The sequence below is a fragment of the Sinocyclocheilus rhinocerous genome, unplaced genomic scaffold (assembly GCF_001515625.1).
Source record: "Sinocyclocheilus rhinocerous isolate Xijiao unplaced genomic scaffold, SAMN03320098_v1.1 scaffold295, whole genome shotgun sequence".
Taxonomy (NCBI): domain Eukaryota; kingdom Metazoa; phylum Chordata; class Actinopteri; order Cypriniformes; family Cyprinidae; genus Sinocyclocheilus; species Sinocyclocheilus rhinocerous.
The window spans coordinates 34,775-61,415 of NW_015647035.1; the positions used below are offsets into that span (position 1 = coordinate 34,775).

General features: G+C 36.4%; 1 protein-coding gene across 1 annotated transcript in view; it reads right to left on the reverse strand.

Moving 5' to 3' along the window:
- The window catches only part of LOC107708367 (tetratricopeptide repeat protein 7A-like), a 34,831-nt gene extending 8,776 nt beyond the window's left edge, over positions 1–26,055 (reverse strand). Inside the window, exons 1-18 of the mRNA XM_016512566.1 lie at positions 26,002–26,055; positions 21,936–22,119; positions 19,858–20,021; positions 18,673–18,841; positions 16,880–17,010; positions 16,529–16,653; positions 15,158–15,236; positions 14,898–15,067; positions 13,060–13,123; positions 11,697–11,921; positions 8,634–8,738; positions 6,301–6,418; positions 6,118–6,175; positions 4,968–5,040; positions 4,558–4,718; positions 1,005–1,121; positions 813–916; positions 611–745 (exon numbers count right to left, since the gene is read on the reverse strand). Of these exons, the coding sequence (XP_016368052.1) occupies positions 611–745; positions 813–916; positions 1,005–1,121; positions 4,558–4,718; positions 4,968–5,040; positions 6,118–6,175; positions 6,301–6,418; positions 8,634–8,738; positions 11,697–11,921; positions 13,060–13,123; positions 14,898–15,067; positions 15,158–15,236; positions 16,529–16,653; positions 16,880–17,010; positions 18,673–18,841; positions 19,858–20,021; positions 21,936–22,119; positions 26,002–26,055 (2,236 nt within the window). The remainder of the gene's footprint in view (positions 1–610; positions 746–812; positions 917–1,004; positions 1,122–4,557; positions 4,719–4,967; positions 5,041–6,117; positions 6,176–6,300; positions 6,419–8,633; positions 8,739–11,696; positions 11,922–13,059; positions 13,124–14,897; positions 15,068–15,157; positions 15,237–16,528; positions 16,654–16,879; positions 17,011–18,672; positions 18,842–19,857; positions 20,022–21,935; positions 22,120–26,001) is intronic.
- Between the last annotated feature and the right edge of the window lie 586 nt (positions 26,056–26,641).

The following is a 26,641-nucleotide window of genomic DNA, read 5'->3' on the forward strand; positions in this document are numbered from 1 at the left end:
TAATGCATATTAAAATATTTAATATTATGCAATTTTGACACATAGCACATAACAACACTGACACATTACAAATGGCCGCTGATGTTTGCTGCATGATGGACTGCGTTCATTTTGAACCATTAGTATGACATCACGCCCATTCTTTATGTCAATGGGCCGCTCTGCTAGTGCTCTCACATTCCCTCATTTGTACAGAATCAGGATGTGTCCCATTTTAGACAGGAAATGAACCCATGCCAGAGGAATGCTGGGAATGGAACAAGAGGGCACAAACACCCAGTGTAAGATCCCTGGGAAACGCAATTCATGCAGAGCAGCATATAAATAACACAAAAATAACATAACCAAATAATGTCATAATACGTCAAGGACTTCCCAAATGTATTAAGGTCAACATTAAATAATGACTGACCTCAAGTAAAAAAAAAAAACGTTTGAGCACGTCTTACAGGAAAATAATGTCAGCAAACAGCTATTTATGCCCTTCTAAAATATTACAAAAATATTTTAAACCTGTCATTTATTTCTGGTTAACGTTAATAAAAGTTACAGAAATAATAGGTAATGATATATTACAAAAGGAAGTGTAACTACTACACTTACGACATACCTGCTTGCAGCCAGATGCGTTCCAGGGTGGTCCAAATGTAGGCGGGGCCGTGCCTGTGGGCGGAGCTGAGCGCCGACACCTCTGACATGGCCTGCTCCAGACGGGACACAGCTAGAGACGGGGCACTCTGAGACCCTGATACAACATGACACACGTCTCAGTCACATAAACACACGCAATCACACACACTCATGATACACACCGGTCTCTGTCTCCTGGAAGTCTGGGAGCGTGAGATGGAGGCCGCTGGGTTTCCTGCTCAGCGGGCCTGGATCAGGAGGTATGCTGCTAGTGTCATCCTCCTCACTGGAACAGAGAGCAGAATGCATGAAATCACAACATACAACACAGACACACCTGAGGCACTCACTCACTCACACATGCAGCACATTACCTGAGACGGGTAAAATCATAGCGACTCTGCCACCACTGCAGCATTTCTGTACAGGTCTGTAAAGCTGCAGCGGGTCCGAACAAAACCTCCTCCAGCTTCACTTTGGTAAACAGAAGGCTAAAACACACACAATAACAAGGAATAAACTATAGTGCAAAATGCACCAAAAAAGAGACAGAATGAGAAAGTCCTGGATCCCACAAAATCATTTATCAAAATTGTTTATCAAACCCGATAATACAGGATTATATATATTTTTTGAACTTTCTAAAAATATTAAGCAGCACAATTGTTTTCAACATTGATAATAATTAGAAATGTTTCTTGAGCAGTATATTATAAAGATTTCTGAAGGATCATGTGACACTGAAGACTGGAGTAATGATGCTGAAAATTCAGCTTTACCATCACAGGAATAAATTACATTTTAAAACATATTCATTTCATTAATTAAACATTAAAAATTATTGTAATAATATTTTTCAATTTTACTGTATTTTTAATCAAATAAATGCAGTCTTGATAAGCATTAGAGACTATTCAAAAACATTTTTAAAAAATTTACTGTTCCCAGTGTTCTGAATGGTGGCGTATATATAATATATTTTAGATTAAACATATTAGGGCTGGGCAATATATCAACTATTCAGAAGATTGTGCAGATGATGTTAAGTTAAAGTCATTTCACTTATGTACTCAAGAAAAATCAAGGAATTGAGGGCTAGAATGGAGCTAGAGAGTTGGAAAAATTCTCATTTTAGAGGTGGAATGTGATATTATAATTTGATTAAAGATTTTAGACTTGCAATAAGAGAGTAAATTGTACATTTTGCAGTTTAAAAATGTTGTATGTTATATACAATGTATGTTATGTTTTACTTCTTACATGATTCATGATTACATGAATTAATAATTAGAATTAGAAATATATACAGTGGGTACGGAAAGTATTCAGACCCCCTTAAATTTTTCACTCTTTGTTATATTGCAGCCATTTGCTAAAATCATTTAAGTTAATTTTTTTTCCTCATTAATGTACACACAGCACCCCATATTGACAGAAAAACACAGAATTGTTGACATTTTTGCAGATATATTAAAAAAGAAAAACTGAAATATCACATAGTCCTAAAGACAGTTACACCTCAGTCACTATCAATAAACATTTCCTGAACTGAGCACCCATGAAGCAAAGACAGCAGCATCCAGATCACGAGCAACTGCCACTGAGATAATGCTAACTGATAGTTTTCTGTGGGTATTACAGAACTTCTTGGGTCACACTACTATCACTATCAACCCTAGTTCTCCATCATCAGTGCCCAATGCTTCAGCTGCTTCTAACAGAATCTAGCAATTCTGCAGCTGTCTGGGGACATTCTTCCCCTGAACTGTGAGTGGGTGGACGTCTGTGTGTGCTGAAGGGCGGAGGGGTGAAGCGAGATGAATGTGAAGGTGTGTGTGTGTGTGGGTGTGTGCAATTAAGAGTGTGTGTGTAAACAGGGCAGCAGAACATTCACTCAAGTGAGAAAGAGATCCAGAGAGACTGACAGATCATCCTGCTGCGACGGGTTATTGTAGCGTGGTGGTGAAGTGCATATATAAATCTGAATTCACTGGGATACACTCCAGATTAGCCTAGGAGGACTAAAGCTAAAATTGGTGTACAGACATAATGGCCAATACCCAATACAGGACAGTGACATTGTTATTTTAGTATTATTAATACACTTTTATAGTATTTATTAATATTTTGAATTATATTTTTAATTTTAGTAATTTTATGTGCTTTTGTCATTTTTATCTTTTTTTTTTATATTTGTGTATTTAATTTAATTTATTTGTATTTCTTTTTAGTAATTTTTGTACTTCACCTTATTTTCTTTCAGTATAAACACTTTTTTGTTTAATTTTTCTAAATGTCTCATCTAATGTTTATATTCTATTTTATTTCAGCTTTATTTCAAATAACAAGAACCATTTTTATTTGTTTTAATTCTAGTTAATAATAACAACACTGGGCCAGGAGAACTGGACTGGAGGTCAGGGAGCAACTGGAGATCAGGTGCAGGTGAAGGCAAGGGAACATTTCCTCATTAGGAAAGAGATGGACAGATCACTTAAAAGCACTAGAACTCTCTAAGAGTCCACATGAAATTAACATTTACACTTAAATGTTAAAATTATGTCAGATTAGATGAAACTACTCACTGCATTAAAATCTAAAATCACTGCAACAACAGCTGATTAAAAAAAAAGATGCAGTCCTGAAGTTGCATTCAGATGCCACTAGGTTTGATATTTTGTTTTTTTAATGCAGTTAGAGGGATAGATCGCCCAAAAATGAAAATTCTGTCATCATTTGCTCACCCTTAAGTTGTTCCAAACCTGTACAGTTTTTTAATGCAGTTAGAGGGATAGATCGCCTAAAAATGAAAATTCTGTCATCATTTGCTCACCCTTAAGTTGTTCCAAACCTGTACAAGTTTCTTTCTAGTGTGGAACATAAAAGAAGATATTTTGAAGAATGTTCAAGTTGCTGGTTGCCACTGACTTCCATAGTAGGTAAAAATACTACTGGAAGTCAATGGCTACCAGTAACTGTTTGGTTACCAACATTCTACAAAATATCTTCTATTGTGTTCAGCAGAAGAAAGAAATTTATGCAGGTTTGGAACAAATTGAGATAAAGCACTATTTCAATATTTAAAGTTATTTGACTTGACATTCAGACAATGGGACTTCAAGGTGTAGTTCACCCAAAAATGATTTTTTTCTGTGGAACATGAAAGAAGATATTTTGAGAAATGTCTCAGCATTTTTGTCCATACAGTGGATGTCAATGGTAGCCAAAACTGTTTGGTTCCCAACATTCTTTAAAATACCTTCTTTTTGTGTTTTTGTGAATGATGAAACTCGGGTTTAGAATGGATACCACTTTATTTTAATGGTCCCTCAACAGACATGTAACTTTACAAGTACATGTCAACTTATTCTACTAGCCCTAACTAGGGGTTGCACCGACTAATCGACTAGTAGACTTCAATGCTCTGCCATGACACTTTAAGCTTGACGTCGACTAGTCACTGGTCCTATAGAAGGCGCAAAAGGATAAGAAATCTTTGAAGGACTTCCACATTTACACTCCGTTTCCAGACAGTTCAAATGACAAATAAATGCATACTCTCAACTGATAAAAAAGCTGTTATAGGAGCAATAGCCATGTGGCCAGCGCTGCGTCATATGCCATAGCTGTGTACAAGGTACAAGGTACAAGGTACACTGTGTACATACACTTTGTCACAGCTCCAGACTCATTTGTTCATTAAAGACGTCATCAGCGACTAGTCTACTTCGACTCGACTTTCATCACATAAAAGTTGACTTAAAAAAATCAGAAGTCGTTCAACCCCTAAATTAGTGTGCCTCCTCTATTTTAAAACCCACGAGCCGCCACTGATGTCTAATGACATGAAGTTCAGTAAATTATGACAGAATTTTAATTTTTGGTTGAACTATCCTTTTTGAAGTAGAACAAACACATAAAGCATACTTAAAGTTGTCCGGGTGCTGGATAATGGCGAGTTTAAGTGTATCAAGGGCGTGTTGGTAGTGTTTCTGGGCACTGAGCAGTAGAGTCAGCAGGTGTAGAGAGTGCAGATCATCCCCACGAATATTCAGAGCCAACTGCAACGGCTCCATCGCTTCTGACACCTACCACAAACACAAGAGGTCACATACAATAGATAGGAATATGATGAGATAAAGAACTACAGTATTCACACAATAATATGACCCTGACCGTCATACGTGTAAACAAAAGCTACAAAAATCCACAGTCATGCAAAATAAGAAGAGAGATTAATGTAAATTTCTTTTCTTGGAAGATATGAAGAACAGAAATCTGATATCCTGACACGATTCTGCATCTAGTCAGTGAGATTGATGTGTTAATGTGCTAACCTGTCGGACCAGAGCGAGCTGCAAAGAGAGGTAGAAGGAGATCTGAGGGTCCTCAGGGTCCAGTGCATGTGCTCTGAAGTAAAAAAACAAGTCTTTGTGAAGTTTTCATCACCTTGTTTCCAGGCTGACCTCTGCCAGTCATCTCACGACTGACTCTTCACTAAGTGTACATGCTGGAATTAATTGTGACACTGCATTTCTTTAAAGAAATTGTTAAACTGCATAGTAATGTGATTAAAAACAATTTAATTTGAAAGCATTAGCATTAGTTTAAATGAACTGATTTGATTCAGAATCAAGTTTCCATAACACATTAACTACAACCAAAATATCTGTGAGATGTTAATATTAATAAAATATGCTTATTGTAAATATTATTTTTATGTTGACATTCAGAAAATTTATGTATCACCAGTTTCAGACTGATCAATAATCATGAGGTTATTTGTGATTATATTGTTTTCCTGTTGACAGCACTAGTTTTTGAAAGAAAGAAAAGAATTGCATATAGATACACTAATGTGCAAAAGTTTGGGGTCATTACGATATTTTTACAGAAATTGATTTTTATTTGGCAAGACTGCATTAAATTGAACTGTAATGTCTTTTACGTTGTTGCATATTTCTATTTCAAATAAATGCTGTTCTTTTGAACTTTCTATTAATCAAAGAATCCTGAATGTATTGTGGTATCCAAATATTAAACAGCACAACTGTTTTCAACACTGATAATAAGAAATGTGTCTTGAGCCGCAAATCAGCATATCAGAATGATTTCTGAAGGATCATGTGACATTGAATTCTGGAGTAATGATGCTGAAAAATCTGCTTTGATCACAGGAATAAATTGCATGTTAAAATATATTATAATAGAAAACAGTTCTTTTAAATTGTAATAATATTATACTGTTTTTACAGTTTTTTAATCAAATAAATGCAGCCTTGGTGAACATACAAGGCTTCTTTCAAAATCGTTAGACAAATCTTACAGACCCCAAACTAACTGTGGCTTTTTAGGAAAAAAATTAGCAGCTAGTTTTAATATCAATAAAAGTCATAGTATAAACTGAAACAATTCCCACACAGAGTGGGTGGCTGAAGCCTCCTTAACACAATCTGTGTTAAGTACACAGGTAAACATCAAGCGTACTTCCGTAGTGACTGCAGCGCTCTTCTGTTGAACTCATCGCGATCAGCTTTCAGCGGAGCTGCAAACATACAGTGAAAGAGTCACTGCAGACATGAGGGAGCAGAGAGCAGCTAAAGAAAGCTGGGGGCCTATATCATTTTTTAGGTTCAGAGAAGGATAATCACGGTTAAAGGCCGGGCTTACCGTCAGAGGCCTGCAGACTACGGCACAGTCCGATGGCCAGATGAGCTCGAGGAAGAGACTCCCCAGCAGACTCTCCTAAAGCAACCACACCTGCTGAGAGGGACACTGCATCCTCCAGCTGACACAAACACATTTACACATGCATTAGATGTTTGGATGATTTATATCAGTGCCTCTCAACTTACAGTGAGATATACTGGTGGAGTAGTGTTGCGGTTAAAGCTATGCCCTGAAAACTTCAAGGTTACGGGTTCAAACCCAACAAGGAATGTTCCTAAATGTATCATCGGTGACCATAAACTATACTTTGGAAACAAGCATAAGCTAAATAAAATATTTCAGATTTTAAAAATGTCGCTCAATTAACATAAGGTCATAAAAACTGCAAGAATATGAAAACAAGATAAATGTAATGTTTTTGAAAGCAGTCTACTATGCTCGCAGAGGCTGCATTCATTTGATCAAAAATACAGTAAAACACTAAAATTGTGAAATATTATTAGAATTTAAAATAACTTTTTTTATTTTAAAATATTTTAAATGTAATTTATTCCTGTGATGCAAAGCTGAATTTTCAGCATCATTACTCCAGTCTCCAGTGTCACATGATCCTTCAGAAATCATTATAAAATCATTATAAAAAAAGACCAAAGTTGTTGGTGCTCAAACAGTTTCCACAAAAAAATATTAAGCACCAACAATTGTTTTCAACATTGATAATAATAAGAACCATTATTCATAGGAATGCATCACAAGAATAAATTGCAACTTGAAAACAGTCATATTACATTTTAATAACATTTCACAATTTTACTGTTTTTACTTTATTTTTGACCAAATAAACAAAGCCTGGGTACACAAAATAAATTTCTTTCAAAAATATTAAAAATCATATTTATTCCAAACTGTTGACCGGTAGTGTATAAAAATAAAATAATTTAAAAAAAAAAACAGTTTAGGTCATATCAACTGCCTAAGCATATAATGCAAAATTGTAACAACTCATTTTGAATGTAATCATGTAATCATGACTAAATGTTGTATGATATTCCTTAATTTAAATGCTATACATGCTGACATGAATCAGCATCAAGGACAAATGCTTGAGGACAAATCCCCTACCCTGTTGTGATGCTGTGATGATAAAAGGCCGGTCTGAAGTGTGACTGTGGGATGGCTATCTGGCATTAAAGCCAGATATTGTGCTATAAGCCTCTTATGGTGTGCTGTCTGTATTCAGCACTGCACTTCCAACAGATGTGCCGTAATCTCTGTCAACAGTGCTGCAGGGTGTATTTGATTGGTAGTGTTGTGACATTGCATTGTGTCTTATTGGTATAACTAGTATGGGCATGTAACTAATGTAAAACAGAGATCACCTATTAGCGATTTGAATCTAGAGCTCTTCTAGGACTGAGCGATATGTACTGAACAAAGAGCATTTTAAAAAGACTGAAAAATACAGATATAATGTTTCTTGTACAGTTCTAGTTTCATCTGGTCATTTCTAAATTAATAATGCTATGAACATAGCTAGTTTTATTATAAACATAGTAGGATTATATAGGATTTATGGGATTAGGATTTAAGGATTTATGGATGCCAAAATGAATATTTTCAATGAATTTTCCTGAAATGCACATTGCTTATTTCATTCATAGCCTAAAACATATGCATTCCTTTTGCTAGGATGTACACTACGGTTCAAAAGTTTGGGTCAGTAAGATTTTTAATGTTTTGGAAAGAAGTCTCATATGCTCACCAGAAATACAGTAAAAACAGCTATATTGTGAAATATTAAAATTTTCATGAACAATGTTTAATTATTTTAAAATGTAATTTATTCCTATGATGCAACGCTGTATTTCCAGCATTATTACTCCAGTCTTCAGTGTCACATGATCCTTCAGAAATCATTCTAATATGCTGATTTTAATCTCACATTTCTTACAATGTTCAAAAAAGTTGTGCTATTTAATATTTTTATGGAAAATTATATATATATATATATATATATTAGCATTTTTTGTTGAATAGAAATTTCAAAAGAACAGCATTTATTTAAACTTAGTATTTTGTAACATTATAAATGTATTTAATGTCACTTTGGATCAATGTAATGCATCCTTGCTGAATAAAGTATTAATTAATTTATTTATTTTAATCTTGTGTACGTTTAGAAGCTGGAACTCTTTCAGCTTTAACTGGAGCTTTAACTGATTTTAACTGTTCTATAAAACAAAACTTTTTGCACAGCACTTTTTTTGCTTTTGTTTTAGATTTGCTGAATGATTCTGTATATTGTGCACATGTGGTTTTTGTGTTTCTCTCACCCAGTGCAGCTGGTTGATGGACACTTTTGCTGCAAGCAGAGGTGGGATGGGGTCCTGTGGTCTCATTGTCACACACTCTTTAAGCACTGACACTGCACCCTCATTCTGTAAAATAACATTAATATTACAGCTTTCAAATATATATACACATATATGTAAGAAAGTATAGTATTTCAAAATGTAGCAGTGACACAAACCCTACCCTAGATAGTGACGGTGATATTTTGATATTTCTTTATGTAAGTGTTCTGCATTCATGTACACACAACGGAAGAAGCATGAACCTTTACTCATAAAAATCATTAAGCCAGGGTCATTTTGGATTATCACTCAGTACATCCGTAAGCCCTGAATGAGCATTCTCATGTGCATATTCATGAGGTTAATAACTTTGACTGGACAAATAGATTACACAATAAGAGCACGGCCTGTTTTAATAACTGCTTGTCTATGTGTGGAGATGTCATCAATAATTGTTCAGGTTATCGTAAGACTTCTGAAACATAATAAAAAACAACGACAAAACACTTGGAAGGAAAATGTAGAATGGGATTTGCTCCTGCATCTGTACAAAGCTCATGTAATTGTTCAGGTTATCGTAAGACTTCTGAAACATAATAAAAAACAACGACAAAACACTTGGAAGAAAAATGTAGAATGGGATTTGCTCCTGCATCTGTACAAAGCTCATGAATATTCAATGAGACAGACAATGAGTCAGTTTATGATTGGTGGTCTGTTACTACACAACTGGCTCTAACTTTCAAGCACCGCATTGTTTCAAGTAGATATAACTGCAGACCGGAGATCTACAAAATGGGGCGTGAACTCCAAAAGTGGGCAGAACCTCCAAAATGGGGCGGGGTCTCCTCCCGCAAAGACTTTCACCATTGGCTCTGGCTTCAGCCAATTGTTATTGACTTACATTTCAAAATAAAACTTTATAAATTTAACATTGTTTCTAGTTCATCTAAAATAAAATATGCTATATAAGTAAATATTCTCCGTGAGAGCAGAGCCCAAAGCTTGTGGCCAGTGGTGTTCAGACTGGAGTTTGAACATCTGCTTCATGATGTAAACGGGAATCACCCACGAGCTCTCCCGCCAGCCGTCCCAGCGCAGCGCAGGGGAAAGATTTCACTCTATTGCTTTGTTCTAAGCAGCGGGGGCGTCCCGGGGCTCGAAATTCGCAGGGTGGGAGGGGGTAGTGACGCTGGGTGTGCCTTTGTCCGGTGAGGTCCGGTTGGGGAGTTACGGAACAATCTCATATCGCATAATCTTATTAACTGTTTATCTCCTGAACTGCATCTTTCTTTACCACGCTATTCAGCGCCAATCCCGCCGTGCAGTCAATTTCACTGGTTAAGGTTAGGGTCAGGTGTGGGGTAGGTTTAGGGGTTAGCATTTTTTGTAGCATAATGTAGGAAATCAACACTTTAATTGACACAACCAATAAAATCTTTAGAATCAGCTGTGGGGCGGAGTTTGCACTGAAGTGGATTGGGGGGAAAAATTGCGCATGCGTGTCATGTGCCTGTCTGTCAATAGGAGGAAGCCACGCCCTATTTTGGAGTTCCCGCCCCCATTTGGAGTTCCCGCCCCCATTTGGAGATCTCCGGGCTGCAGTTATATCCTTCTCCATTGTTTCACATAGTTCTAAAGGGATAGTGCACCCTTTTTTTTATTATTCAAATTTATTTACCCTCATGTCCTCCCAGATGTATATAGCTTTTTCTTTCTTATTAACACAAATGAAGAGTTTTAGAAAAATAACCCATCTCTGTGATCACAAAGTGACAGGTACCAGAATGTTGACACTCTAAAAAGCAGATACAGTCATCATGGCTGTAATCCATACAACCCCAGCGGATGAATCGATGTCACACAATGACAGGTGCATTTAAGAAACATACTATGCTATATACTGTATAGTACATACAATTTTTTTTTTTTTACTATCAACCATTGCTTTTGGTGAAATGTTGTAAACACATTCATGTAAGTGTTGAGAATGCAACATTTGACATAAATGTACTATAAGCATGTCATGAAGCACAATGTAAGCGTATTGTGAAGCTCACATGAGAAGTGACAGTCTTCTGCGCTTCCGTGCCACTTCCTGCGCAAAAAAAGTCCTGGAGGCACCCGAACACTGCACGTTTTGCATGTCTCCTTAATCAAACACACCTGATTCAGGTCATCAGCTCATTAGTAGAGACTCCAAGACCTGAAATTGGTGTGTCAGAGAAAGGAGACATGCAAAATGAGCAGTGTTGGGGTGCCTCCAGGACCAGGGTTGGGAACCACTGGGTTATATCACCTGAGAATACAACACCTCGAACAGCATAAAAACCCAGTTAACCAAATTTAATTACTGCAGCTTTATTTTTGTTTTCAGGCTAATTGAAAACTTTAATGTGTTTCAGTAAAAAAAAAGTAATAATTTGGTGCAGCAATAATTTATAGTTAAAAATGTTTAAAATAAGAGTATTTTTCTTGCACACATCTATTGTTTTGCTTCAGAAGATTTTTATTCATCCACTGGAGTTGTATGGATTACTGTAGCAACAGATCTGTGATGACATGAGGGTGAGTAAATGATGAGAGAATTTTCATTTTTGGGTATCCCTTTAACCCTCTTTTTTAACATGTCTAGTTATAGTTCACCCACAAATGAACATTTTGTCATAATTTACTCACCATCAAGTTGTTTCAAACCTGTATGAGTTTCTCTCTACTGTTGAACACAAAAGAAAATATTTGAAAGAATGTTGTTAACAGTAGCCATTCCATAGTATTTTTTTTCCATACTATAGAAGTCAATGGCTACCGTCAACTGTTTGGTTACCAACATTCTTCAAAATATCTTCTTTTGTGTTCAACAGAAGAAAGAAACTCATACAGGTTTGAAACAACTTGAGGGTGAGTAAACCTTTGGTATCTTCTTTCTTTCAGTTACTAGAACATATTTATTTAATTGAATCTAAAATATAGCCAATTATAGCAACGAATGACTAATAAATGAACAGAACAGCGATGATGACAATAGGACATGAATCTCACCTTCCCACTTGCCATTAAAGACAGGCCAAGCTGGTACCAAAGATGAAACTCATTATAGGAGAACTTCATGGCCCGCTCCAAACACTGATGACAAACAATCACACACCACATCACAGTCAGAAAGAAACTTCGAATCAGGGAATCAGCCTTCCTAGACAAAAGTTTGGGGTTGGCAAGGTTTTTGTGAATTAATGTTTTTGAAAGATGTCTCTTATTCTCCCAAGGCTGCATTTATCAAAAATACAGTATAAACCGTAATTTTGTGAAATATTACTACAATTCAAAATAACTATTTTAATATATTTAAAATATTTTTTCTAAATTATCAGCAGCCATTGCTCCAGTCTTCAGAGTTATTATCAATGTTGAAAACAGTTGTGCTGCTTAATATTTTTGAGAAAACCCTGACATATAGAATACTTTGATGAATATGAAGTTCAAAAGAACAGCATTTATTTGAAATAGAAACCTTTTGTAACATTATAAATATATTTACTATCACCTTTGATCAATTTAATGTATCCTTGCTGAATAAAAGTATGAATTTCTATTAAAAAAAAAATCTTATTGACCGCAAACATTTGAATTGTAGTGTCATGTGCATTCTTTCATCTTTAGAATGTTGCACTAGTTCTAAAAAAGCTTCCTGTCTTTATTTGAAGCACACAACATTCAATTGCCCAGCACATCCATGTTAATTAATCCAAGCCCACTTGTCACACTCATAAGTATTATGAGTCAAGAATACAAAAAAGTTTTTTTTTTCCCCATTCATTTAACTCATAAAACAATCATTTCTGTCATTTAATTTGTGTTGCCTGTTGCTTTATCTGACAAACAAACTAAATTCATATGTTAAAATGTTCTAGTAAAACGGTCTGGGTCTGTAAATAAAATAAACGAATCCTAACCTTTGATCAATTTAATGTATCCTTGCTGAATAAAAGTATGAATTTCTTTACAAAAATCTTACTGACCTCAAACTTTTGAACAGCAGTGTATGTCATAAGATGATTAGCAGACAATTTCTTATGTGTCAAACTGTTTCCATGCCAAATGCAGTATATTCAGCATACTGGGGCATCCAAGTTCATCCACCTAGAATAACAGTCCCACCTCCAAAGGACAATTTAGAGGTCACTTTAAACTTAGTATAGAATAGAGGAAGATTCTTGTGTTCCACAGAACAAATAACATCAAATGGGTTTGAAACAACATGAAGATGATTTGATGAATAATGTCAGGTTTTCCTATTTCCTATAATTTAATTATGCAATAGTTCTCAATATGCAGCTAAAGGAAAGAGACGTCACAACACAGCATGTCAAGGAAGAAAGTATGAATGTGAGGAAGACTGTCTCACCATTGATTCTGTGATGAGGAGCACCAGCACCGCCTCTTCAACCACGTCCTGTGGACAGAAAGCTCTGCAGGGTTGCAACAAGAAAACGAAAAAACACGTCAGCAAGGTGTGTGTGTGTCAGTCTCTAATGTCAGTCTGTAACTGAGCTCTCTGTACTCACTTCCATCCTCACAGTTGTCACTTTAACATGTCTTAATGGTATTCTGAACAATTTCATCGTTATTTACAGTCTCTGTTTCTCTCATCCCCTTTTGTTTTTCATCTCATCATCCTACTTCCCTCCATACCATCTGGAGTCCCATTATAGTGTGTTACTAAGCTGTACCAGGAATGCGAAACTGGAATATTTCTTTCATCTGTTCTCATATCTGTTCTTCAGATGCATTGTCAAAAGTCTCTCCATCTCTTTTCATCTCTGTTGTATTTTTCCTTTCTCTGCTTGGCGTCTGCAGACTCACAGGTACAGTTACAGTATGTTTTATTCACAACACAGCATTCTGCCATGTCCTGAATATTAAAGCAGGCAAACAAACCCCAGCGCTGTCCTCTGCTTGTCTTCTTGTTCGTGCTCTCTGATTCTAGTGATCGATCAATACAGTCCTATGACTGATGTACACAATAAAATTTAAAGAGCAGTGAGATTTACTGCACATTAAACTGCTAAAATTAACACTTATTATGTTGGTTTGACAATGCAAACTGATCTACTATTTAAGATTTTCTTCTTCTTCTTTTTCTGAGACAAAAGTTCTAAAAGTAACTCGTCCAAGCTAGGCACAGCTCTTCAGGATGCTCTGACAGTGTGCTGCATTTTTTATGACTGATCAGACTTACAGTTTTCCTGTATTTCTTTCATTATCTGTCTATCTATCTGTCTATCAACGTGTTAAATCATGCTAGCAATGTGCTATAAACATACAAACATAGAAGCATGTTAAAACATGATAGCAACATGGTAAACTATCAAAATGTTTAAAAATGTTAGAAATATGCTAGAAATATGTTAAGAAATGCCAGCAATGTGCTAAATCATGCTAGCAACTTGCTAGAACATGTTAGAAACATGCCGACAAACAGGTTAAATCATGCTAGCAATGTGCTAAAACATGTTAGAAACATGTTAGCAACATGCTAATCATTCTGGCAATGTGCTAAAGTGCTAGCAACATGTTCAAACATCGTAGCAACATACTAAATCATGCTAGCAATGTGCTAGATATACTAGAGACATGTTAGCAACATTATAAAACATTAAACATGTCAAAAATGCTATAAATGTGATAAATTTTGCAATCAACATGTTATCAACATGTTTACCATACTAGCAATGTGCAAAAATGTGTTAATAACATGTTAAAACACGCTAGAAGCATGCTAACAATGTGTTAAAATGTTACAAACATGCTAAAAATGTAAACAATACTCAACATATTAAAGCATGTTAAGAAAAATTAAGAACATGCTAGCAACTCCCAGAAACATGTTAACAATGCCAAGCAACAACCAAAACCAGCCTAAGCTGGTTGGCTGGTCTTAGCTGGCTTAAGCTGTGGTCTCCCAGCCTGGCTGAGCTAGTCAAGCTGGTCTAATGGGGTCTGAAGTCTAATAGTCTAAATTAGTTTTTATTGGACTGTCTTTTAATGACTTATCAGAGTAAAACATTCAAACTTCAAGCTTTTAAAAGTTATTTTAATTTATCAAGCCAACATCAAAGTTTGTCATCAAACTTTACTCGTTTTGTTGTGCTTTTATTTTCTGATTATGCTTTAAATATTGCTTCCTACATGAAAAACTGGTTTGAATATATAGAGAATGGGAAAGGAAAGAGAGAGTCAGACCCCTCAGTGTTGTAGCGCTGTGGTGGTCTGGATGAGGGGTAGATGGTGTCTTTGGGGTGTGTGGCTCCTTCTCTCTTCAGCCAGCCGGGTGGTGGAGGAGACAGTGGACCCCAGTACGCGTCCTCACACACTGAGCCCAGCAACACTTCTGCAAGCCTGCACGCTACTGTCTGAACAACACGACACAATATACAACAACCACTGACTCCTGCTGTGTGATTGTGAGCAAAAATCAAAAATCTCATTTACCCAGATCTCACCTTACGAAAACTCTGAGACCCCCGACTCTCCACAGCCCTCATGACCCGCCGCAGCTGTTGTGTCCCCTGAGCCAAGTGACTAACACACATGGGCAGAAGTGATTGTGCGAAGTAAAATGATTGAAAAATAAGATGTTGATTGACTTAACAGGTGGACAATAAAACACTGATAATGATTATTATATCACAACTACTGTACAAGTGAGCGTGTGTCAATTATTAAGAAAAGAAACAGAAGGGGGTGGATGAGGATGATGGATTATGGCAAACTTTAGTTTGGAATGGTGTGTCAGTGTCCTGCTCACTGCAGACTGCAGGTGCAGGTTTTAACCTCCTGGAACACCATTTTGGAGCGATTTTGATTTTCCACTGGAACGCGATTGGGCTAGTATTGAGTACCAATTGGGCCGGTTTTGTTACACAGACCTGGCAACCCTGGTGTTACAGTATGGCTTTTTATGATCTCATAATTGTAATACATTCACATTATACTAGATATTATTCAGACTGTAATTATTCAGACTCCAAAAATGTGGGTAATGTTATTATATTTCATTATTGTGAATTTATTTTTGATTAATTTTAGTGTTTGCATTTCACCTGTGTTTTGATGCAGTTTGAGAAATATAGAACTGTATTTACAGCATTTACAGTCACGGATTTCTGTCTCAGAGAACTGAACTGTTGTGAAGAAGAGGGAAGTGCAGCTGAGACAAGTAAAGAACACTATGTGGAAATATACCTCTGTTCAGTGTTTTTATAGACTACACTCTAAAAAATGCTGGGTTAAATATAACCCAACTGCTGGGTCAAAACAACCCAATAGCTGGGTTTGTCCCTTTTTAACCCAGCATTTTTTAGAGTGTATACTGCGCATATATATTATAGGCTATATGTGCACACATATTCAAAATCATATATACAAACTAACACAATTTACATGCTATTTTGTTTTCTTTCTGGAACTGAAAAAAATGTTGTTTGATATATTATATTACATATACAATTAAATCTATTAATTTAATCTATCGACAGTCCTAACATTTTAAAGTTGTAGTGTTTCAGTACTCCATTACAAACAAAGCTAATTTTAGAGTGACTGAAAACAAGACCTCATGTTAAATCACTTGTGTTAAACCACTGACACCTGCTGGACATGACTGGTGCATCCACGCAGCACACTGGTCATGTTGACACAAGAATACCAGCGATGTGTTTACACAGTGCCAGTCATATATTCACATGGAGTCCATAAATGGATTAAGTCAAGCTGTGCTGTGAATACTGTGTGTGCATGGCTGCATGAGTGCTCAATATAAAGGGCAGAGAATTGTGGGTAAAGAGTCAGAGATCAGTAACATGTGCGCTCACCCTTTCCTCAGCAGTGACAGGTATGCGCTCTGAAGAGCTGCCTGCAGGAAGAAGCCTGGGTCCAAGTCAAAATGAGGGACTGATGAACTGCTTTTAGCTGTTTTGGAACTTGGCGTGCAAACAGTCTAGTGAAGAGGACACATATACATTGCAATGGTGGCCGGAAATGAACACAGATGAACACAAATACCAATTTTATAAAATACATAATATATATATACACACACTTTAGATTTGAATCACTCATGCACAAGATGCTGAAAACACAGCAAGACACGCCGAGACATGTCTAAACAGAAAAACATGTTCTGAGTGAACCGGCTCCTGACAAGATGTAAAACATACACCGACCTTGTCAAGTTCTTGCAGGTACAACAGGCCAGCATCACAGGCCATGAGGTAACAGGACAGGCATTCTTCCTCTCTCTCGGACAGTCTAACACGGGAAGCACCTGACATAGACTGATGGTCCAAAGACAAACCTGAACATTTATGAAGAACAATTAGGTTAAGATTCACTTTATAGTAATTTGGGGCAATAACTGTGCAAGAGAGAATGAAATATAGTTTAAGCATGGAGCCAATACATGCTAAGTGAATATAGCAATGCAGTTACATCTCCAATTACAGTACTGCTGATTAGACTTAATAAGACATGTTGAACGAGAACGGATCTCTGTGTTTGGTACAGTCAATTCTTAATCAATATGTGCCAATTTGAGCAACAACATGAGAGCAAGTAACTGTTTATCAAACAAACAAATGACTTTATCATTTATTCAGTCTGTCTAGAACACTGAGTCTTGGTCTCATCCAGTACTTCAGCAGGGCAAGATACAGAAAGAAAATAGTCATGGACAAACAAATATTTGAACCTCCTAGAAAACATTTTCTGGGTTATACTTTATTTTAAGGTGTCCTTGTTACAGTGTAATTATGCATTTAAGTACTGAGTAATATTAATTAACTACATGTACTTACTATAGGGTTAGGGTTAGGATTAGGGTTTGGCTTAGGGTTACTTGCATGTAATTATGCATAATTAATTGTTATTATAATAGTAAGTTCATGTAACGTGCAACAAGGACACCTTAAAATAAAGTGTTACCATTTTCTGAATATAGCAAACAACCACTGACTAGGGCTGACATGCTTTGATATCTCAGATTTACCAAGACTTCTACCTACACTGAATTTTCCCAGAAATCACTAGTTCCATCTTTACACGAGGAAGTACACAGAGGAGAACTAAAAATGAGGAACTACACAATTAGGGCAACTTTACCACATCACAACTGTTAAAAAGAGTTCCCCATCTATACAATTTTGAAGAGAAGAGTTGTACACAGCAACCAAAATTAACACTCATCAAGTGCCTAATGCAAGAGAAACTGGTTTTGATGAGTAGAGAAAATAGATCTGGAAAAGGAAATGCAACATTATAAGATAGATAGATAGATAGATAGATAGATAGATAGATAGATACAGGATGAGTGATGCACTGGAAAAACCCTTTTTTAAAGATAACTAAAGATATATATATATATATAGAAGCTTCCCTGTAGACAATGACGTAAAACTGCCTTTTTTTTCTGTGGTCACATTCTGTCCAAGGATATGAAAAAATGAAAAGACACACTCCTATCCACAGACTTCTCTGTGATTGCAATGCAGAACTTTTTTCACTGTACACTTTAGCTTGGGTATGAGTCCAACAAAAGCATGCCTGAGGCAAATACTCAATGGAATGCAGCAATGAAAATTGCATAATAACTTAATAAATACACATTTAAATTGCTCTAGCAATTATAAGGGCTATACTGTATAAGGATCGTCTTTTAACTTAAGTGCAAAATAGACTGAAAGTCATTCATTTAGTGATTTTTTTCCAATTAAGACCCACTACACCTCGTGAAACCTGAGTGAACTTTCAAATTTTTTCACACAATTAATATTGTCAAACTTTTAAAGAGGTTGTGTCAATGCTAATCGGTTGCAGGAAGCTACAACACATTATATAATTAACTGAATATTTAGACCTCACGCATTACTGTATACAGTATGTTAATTGCCTTGTCATAATTTAATTATACAATAATGAGGGAGGATTAATGAGCTGTTAGTGATCTCTCAACTGTTCATACCTTTAATGACAAAGGCCTCTGCCAGCATGCGTAGTTGGTAGACAGGCCGCTCATGGCGGGTGAAATCGTCCACACCTGCTCTGGCACACATGCCCTGGGCGTCCCTGTAGCGTCCCTGAACATAGTGCACTTTAGCCAGCAGGAGCAGAGCTTCATTCAGGTAGTGCGGCTACATGGGAAGAAACCACTGACAATTAGGGCTGCACAATTTGAGGAAAAAAATTTAATTGTGATTTTGATTGCGATAAAAAATGTGATAAAAAAAAAAATCCAGGATTGTTGTGCTTGTTTGTAGGGCTGCACAATTTGGCCAAATTTGTGTGGTTATATATAAATATGGCTATAAAATATCATTATTATTTGTATTATTATTAAATAAAAAAATATATATTACTAAATAAAAACAACATAAGAAATATTACTATAGTAATATTTCACTGTAAAATAAAAAAGTTAAGGATTTAAAATGTTTAAATGTTGAACTACCAAATTTTTGTTTTGACAGAAAACGGAGACCTTAACACTTTTCTTTTAATAACTGGTGCTTCACAAATGCACATTAAAAGGACATAGATGAGTTTGTGTAGAGCAATATTTACTGTAAAACGAGTCGCTCTGAGACACTGAAAACAGAAGATCATAAGCTGCTCACATATAAATGAACACAGTGCCATACTTCGCTCTGAAACACACAGCGCATATATTTATTTCATTAAATCACAGCCTTTGGAATTTTAGAATTGCATTAAACCATGTTGTGCAACCCTACTGACAATTTAAATAGAGAATAAATATATAGATGACATGCATGCACTACAGGGTTTTTGCATCCCTCTAAAGGACAAAAAAATACATTTGATCTTTTTTTTCTTTAAATGATAAAATATCAAACAATACAGTATTAATAAATACACAAGCAAATAATAAATACTTTTTCAAGCACAAAGAAAAAAAATATGGCTCAGAAACATGAAGTTTTGAGGGGGGGAAAAAACTGTTGCACCATTGTTTGCAGATACCTATTGGTTTGATATTTTGTTATCTAACTAACTTAATAAAACTGATGGAATTTAAGTTGTTCACAAAGCTGAACTAAATCCCTTCTGCAATCCATAAGCCCTTTCTTCTTTTTCTCAGAGATGCTTAACTGACAAGACAGAGACTCAGGTAGGTGCTGTGCCAGACCTCCAGGCGTCCTCTGCTAAGGATGCTGTTGAGGTGAGCTTTGGCTCGGGCTAGTTTGGGCTGCGAATCTTCAGTCAGAGGCGTAGAATTCTTCAGCAGGGTCATGTTCTCCAGCAGACATTCCTCCAACAGAGCTTCTGCCAGCAGCAGCGTCCTGTAATCATCTACAGACAAACAGAGACGGAAGCTGGGCAAAGGTTGAAGAAGATAGAAAGACTAGAACATGCTTGATGTTGGCTGATTATGGTAGTGTATCTTTGGGTTCTTTTAAGAATAAAATGTTCACCAGCATCACGTCTAAAATAGTGATTCATGGCGTCATTTTTCATCCAGCAGTGGACTTTATCATGACAGAATGGCATTCGCTGATAAACATGTCTAGATTGCATATTAATCTACAACAGCATTCTGACCAGGTTTAGAGAGTTAAGTGTGTTTGTTTCAGCTCAAATATACAGTCCGACAAGAAGGTGCTTCGAAAATATTCACTTTGCCTTCATGCATATTTTGTATAAACACTGTGGATGAGGTGTTTCCTGTTTGGTTCAACTTTTCACTCCCCACTGAATCCAGACTTGTGTTATATGTCAAGTTTATGTATGACGCTTTCCTAACTGAATATGAAGTAACTCGGTACATCGCTCAAAAAACCTTTTACTGACTGAGTTTGTTTCCCCACAGGGAAATTAATGTCTGAGCATTTGCAATGGCGAAACAAGATGTGCTGGGTCAGAGATCTGATTTGGACAGTGGTGGACACACCTCCTGGGAGTGCTGTGTGTTAACCTCTAGATTACTGCTGTTGATTTAACAGTGAACACGGGACATGTTTAAGCAGCATGTTTATATTTTACCATGTTTACCTTTGTGAAAATGAGAAAGTGAAAGGCCTGGGTTTTAATACTAAATCATCCCAAAAAAATGAACATTTATTTACATTTATTATACATATTTTATAAGTCTTTTATTCTCACCAAAGCTGCATTCATTTGATCACAAATGCAGTAAAACAGTAATATTTTGAAATCTCATTACATTTGAAAATAATTGCTTTCTACTTTTAATATATTTTAAAATGTAATTTATTCCTGTGATACAAAGCTGAATTTTGTCCTCAGTGCCACGTGATCCTTCAGAAATCATTATAACATTCTTATTTGGTGCTCGAGGATCATTTCTTATTATTATCAATGTTTAAAAGAAATGTGCTGCTTAATATTTATTTCTGGGGAAACAACCTCTGGATTCTTTGATCAATAGAAAGCATTTACAGTATTTATTTGAAACATATATCTTTTGTAACATTATAAAGGTCTTTATTGTCACTTTTGGTCAATTTCATGCATCCTTACTGAATAAAAATATTCCTTTTTTTCAGAACCATAAATCTTACTGACAGTATGCAAAAAGTAGGGTTTCCAATAAGTTCATGTATGATGTATATCAGCTGGTTGGCACTCTGCTATACCATAATGCCACAGGAATCAAAAAGTTACAAAATAATAATAATAATAATAATAATAATAACAAAGAAAATTAAATGGCAAGTGTGAGTTTGTTAATTTTTGTTAATAATAATAATTGTTAGTTTTTTTCAAGTGCAAGTGTATAAGTACCAAGAAACTCGTTCTTATTTAAACTGTTAACTACACCAAGGTTGTTAGTGCGTCTTAGGTCAAAGAACATTAACATAATGGTGGAGAAATACACCATCAAATTCAATGCATAGCCTAAAGTGAGGGTGAGTAAATGATGACACTATTGCTTTCTACCTGTATTAACTACAGGGTGTGTGCATGCATTTACACCTCTGATTCACACGAGTAACTGGCTTTATACACAGTCTCTCTCGCTCTCTCTCTCTCTCTCTCAGAGTGCACTGGCAAATCAAATCCAAACGCAAAAACAGTAGTCTCAAAAAGTACATGTGAGTTTCTGTTACTGATATCAGCGCACATTAGTAAACATGAGAGTTTAACAGAAAGGTGCAAAGTTCATGCGGAACAAGACACACTCTCTCTCTCACTCAGCACTGCTGGCTCTCCTCTATTCTGTTCTATTGTGGAACGCACACTTACCATCGTCATGCAGGCGCGCGGCAGCGAGTTGCTCCAGTAAAGACGGTATTGTATCCCACTGACACTCCGCGCGGCAGCGCTCGACCTCCGCCTCTAAGCGGTACTGAGAGAAGGAGAGCCGCGATGACATCCCGCCCGCGTCTCTGTGTCCGCGCTCCACCGACACCAGAGGAGTGACTGCCGACTGTCAACGGGAAACTCACTGAGCATGTGCAAACAAACATTACAGGGCTTTGCCCACTTCAGTGACTGAAGAATATCGATTATTCCTGTTAATAATTCAATAAATGTTGGAACATTATTATTCCTCTTTAATGCTATAGGCCTACATTTAGTGATGTTTTCCTGCCCAGTTGCACCCAACTTTGTAAAACTCATCAGCGTTCCCACATAGGCTATCTTGACCATATGATTTTATTTAAATTGTATTTAATATTCTAAATCTCACCAGCCTCTCTTTACACTAAGCAGTACATTTGAAAGAATTTTAGGAATATCCTATATCGTGATATCATATAGCCTCTAGGCCTATCGCATAGCTCAGTGGTTCTCAAACTGGGGTACGCGTAGGCTACCCCTGGGGGTACGTGAGGTGACGGAGGGGGTACGCGAAAAAAATTCTGAGTTTTGGCATTCATTTAATTCTACCCCAACATTAACATTAAAACCGAACATATATTTCTGACAAGCAACATGCCGCTTCTAATGTAAAAACAGGAAAGTGGTAGTGCCGTAAACGGTCAAATACATGATATCCAATCAAATTACCTCATCTTTTGCGGTCAAAACTGACCACACAAGCAGTGTGCATGTGATAGGATGCCCGCTGAATATGCTGCTTTAGCAAATCGCGCAGCTGTTCAATGTATCTTTAAAGTAGCCTAGATCTTCACTTAAAATACGAGCAAGAATGCAGATTTCGCTGAATATCCAAACGATGGCAAATGTGACCATTTTTACAACAGTTCAACAAAACAAAAGGTCATATTAAGTGAACATTTTACATTTTAAATGTAGCCTAGCTACATTTTAAACAGAATATTGTATTTTGCAACAAAATAATAATAGTTCAAACGAAATCCGTATCATCTGGTGCATCTGCGGCTTTGAACGATTTGGAGAGTCAATAACCCATTCATAACTACAGCATTTTGCTTCGTTACTGAATGACTGAATAAATGAATGAATGAATGAATGACGCGATGCCTGGCTCATTAAGACAGCGACTTGCCGCGACGCCACCTATTGACGGTTGCCTAGGCTATCACTTCAATTTGCCATCATTTATTGCTTTATTTATTATATTAATAATACACTTAATGGAACGTTAAGAATATGACATAAAACATAACATACAATTAATAAGGACAGAAAATGTTTGCCTCTATAAGGTAAAAAAAAAATCAATTTAAGGGGGCAAATAATGTCCTTTAATAGACGGTCTAAGTGGAAGAGAGGGGGTACGCAGAAGAATGTTAAATGCCCCAGGGGGTACGTACGTCGCTGTAAAAAGTTTGAGAACCACTGGCATAGCTGAACATCATTCATGCATTATTCGAACATTTTTATGATATAATTTGAATGGTTAGAACAAAAATGTTGAATCTATATGAACGCATTATCATAATCACGTTGTCTGCATTCGACCGATTTAACTGATTTGCTGAATCAAAACGTGGGCGTTGACTTGTGACATGTAGTCAGTGGAATCGTTCTTGTTTTATGCAAATAGCTACATTTTCCCATTTTCACTGCGGGTATGCAAAATTAACGTTTTTGCATATTTTACATATAGTGGTTGCTACGTCCCGGGATTTTATAAATAGGCTATTTTAGAGCTGAGGGAAAATTCCATGACTTCCTAATCTCTGATTAATTTCTATGATTTTTCAACCCTGGAAATTCCATTTCCCTGATATATCCTCGGGTTAATGGGAACCCTGTTATCACATCAAGTCTGAGTTTGATTCCCTGTTACAAAAATATCATAGTCCTTACAAAAATATCTAAATTACAATGCTCTTAAAACAGCTGGACTGATTTAGGCTAGTCTAGCTGATCTTCCCAGTCTGGCCAAGATGGTCTTAAAAAGTTTAAGCTTGTCTCCTATATCCTGTCAAAGCTGTTGTTGCTTCAAATTGGTCATTATTTGGTGCAAGCTGTTCATAGCTGGTTAACTAGCATATGTTCCAAAACCTAGCTGAACTACCTGTAAGACTAAGTGGCAGCAGATTTGTTGATGATGGCCATCTTAGAGCAGCTAAAACCAAACAGAAACTAGCTATGTTCAGAACCCTCTTCTATGTCACACAGACGTAAATGAATAGTTCACTAAAAAATTAAAATTTGCTGAAAATTTACCATAGGCCATCCAATATAGATGATTTTGTTTTGTCATCAGAACAGATTCGGGAACATTTTTATATCACTTGCTCACCAATGGATCCTCTGCCGTGAATGGGTGCCGTCAGATTGAGAGTCCAAACAGCTAATAAAAACATTACAATAATTGTCTTGTGAAGCAAAAAGCTGTGTTAGTATCAATCAATCAAGATGCTTTTAACGTTCAAACCGCTGCATCCAGTTAAAATATAGAGTCCTCTATCCATAATATTGCTTTCTCCAGTGTACAAGTCATCTCAAGTTGTCTGAATCAGGAGATAAATATGCACAGATCAAGCACCGTTTACAAGCGAAACACAGTTCTAAACAAATATGTTGGTGGATTTTGGTGTGAGAGGACAGCAGGGGATGGACTTTTTCCACTGAAGGAAGTGTTATTATGGATTATGGGCAGGTATTTTGACCAAAAACAAAAAAATTTATTTACAACATCATAATGATGGATTTGTGTCTTACAAACACAGAGCTTTTTACTTCATAAGATGTTAATTGATGGACTGGGGTCGTGTGGATTACTTGTGGATTATTGTAACGTTTTTATCAGCTGTTTGGACTCTCATTCTGACGGCACCCATTCACTCCAGAGGATCCGTTGGTGAGCAAGTGATTTATACATTTCTCCAAACCTGTTCCCAAGAACAAACAAACTCATCTACATCTTGGATGGCCTGAGAATGAATACATTTTCAGCAATTTTTCATTTTTGGGTCAACTATTCCTTTAAAAATAAAAGAGACTCACAAAACTATGTCTCAGTCTTATAAACCCAGCAAACACCATTTACTGGGCCACAACATGCATGTGTTAAGTGTCTGTTAAGACCATACGTGTAGTTTAACAGGTTTAACAGGACATGTCCTATGTCCTATTTCCCTGAAATCCCTCCACTGAGATGACTAAATCTATTTAACCAGTTATATCACCTAAACTATCTGCAGGGCTCATTTTAATTATCAGATCAAGAGAGGGAGCTGCTTCCATCATAGTTTGGAATGAGAGTCTTGAGTCTGTTTAGATGAAAATACTGACTAATTTGATGCAAACACCTGCCACAGAATGCAAATGGCAGTCAAATGAGACACCTGTCCTCAACATACCGAGACAGTGGCGCCATCTAGTGAGCGATATAGTGCTTGAAAGCTTTGAGCGAAACCCACAAAAAAGCCAATAAAATAGACTGCATTTTAACTTTCTTTCTTTCTTTCTTTCTTTCTTTATTTCCTGGCTTTACGGTCATACCAGCTAGCTTTAGAGTAATCTGCATGCACGACCTTAGTACTAAATGACTGACAAATGGAGAGTGTTTCTGATTTGCTCTTTCTCTCTCTCTCCGCTCTCTTGACCCTTTGAGTTTTTTCCAGTTGTTGTTTTTTCTTCTCTCTCTCACGACATCTAGGCTATATCAGTGATTTCGTGTGGGTAGTATGGACAAGCTTTGAATTCCAAAAACACATTTAAAGTCAGCACTTTTTTAAGTTGTTCATTAAATTGATATATTTTCCAACTATCAAAATAACATGGCTTTAAATTTTTTTTTTTTAAAACTCCATAAATTCCAACAATGAAACAATCATTCATCGACCGCCTATAAAATATCCATTATCCACCTACCAAGTGCTACGTCTATCCTAAAAGTCACATTTCTACGACACCAAGAACGAACCAGCCGTCGGAAAATAGCTTTGGCCCTCTCATTTTCTTTGCAGCGGTTTGCCATGCAGAAGACCGTGGTGATTGATTAAGTAGGCACACAGTAACCATCATCATCATGAGTTATAGTGCGCTCACTCATTCCTCGGCTGTGCTGTGGATCATTCCTGCCCAGAGCGCCTGGATACGATCTTTGTCATAATAACAGTTGTTGGTTCGCAGTTTTAACGTTTGCTTAATTTTTTTTTATATTAGATCTGAAGTAAACCATCTGTTGTTATTTTCAGTAGCCTATGTCTATAAATGTCACGCAATATGATATATCACAACATGCTACCATTCAAAAGTTTGGGCTTAGTTTTAACAAAAAAGGTATTTATTTAGCAATAATCTTTAAATTAATAAAAAGTGACAGTAAAGACACTTATACTACTAATAAAAAAAATCTGTTTCAAATAAATTCTACTCTTTTAAAATCATGTATCATGGTTTCCACTAAAATATTAAGCAGAAAAGCTGTTCAAAATATTGATAATAAAAAGAATGATTAATAATTCTTCTTAGTAATTACTAATAATTGAGCACCAATATTAATTGATAAAAAGTGAGCATCAGTCAGTATGTTAGAATGCTTTCTGGAGGATCATGTGACA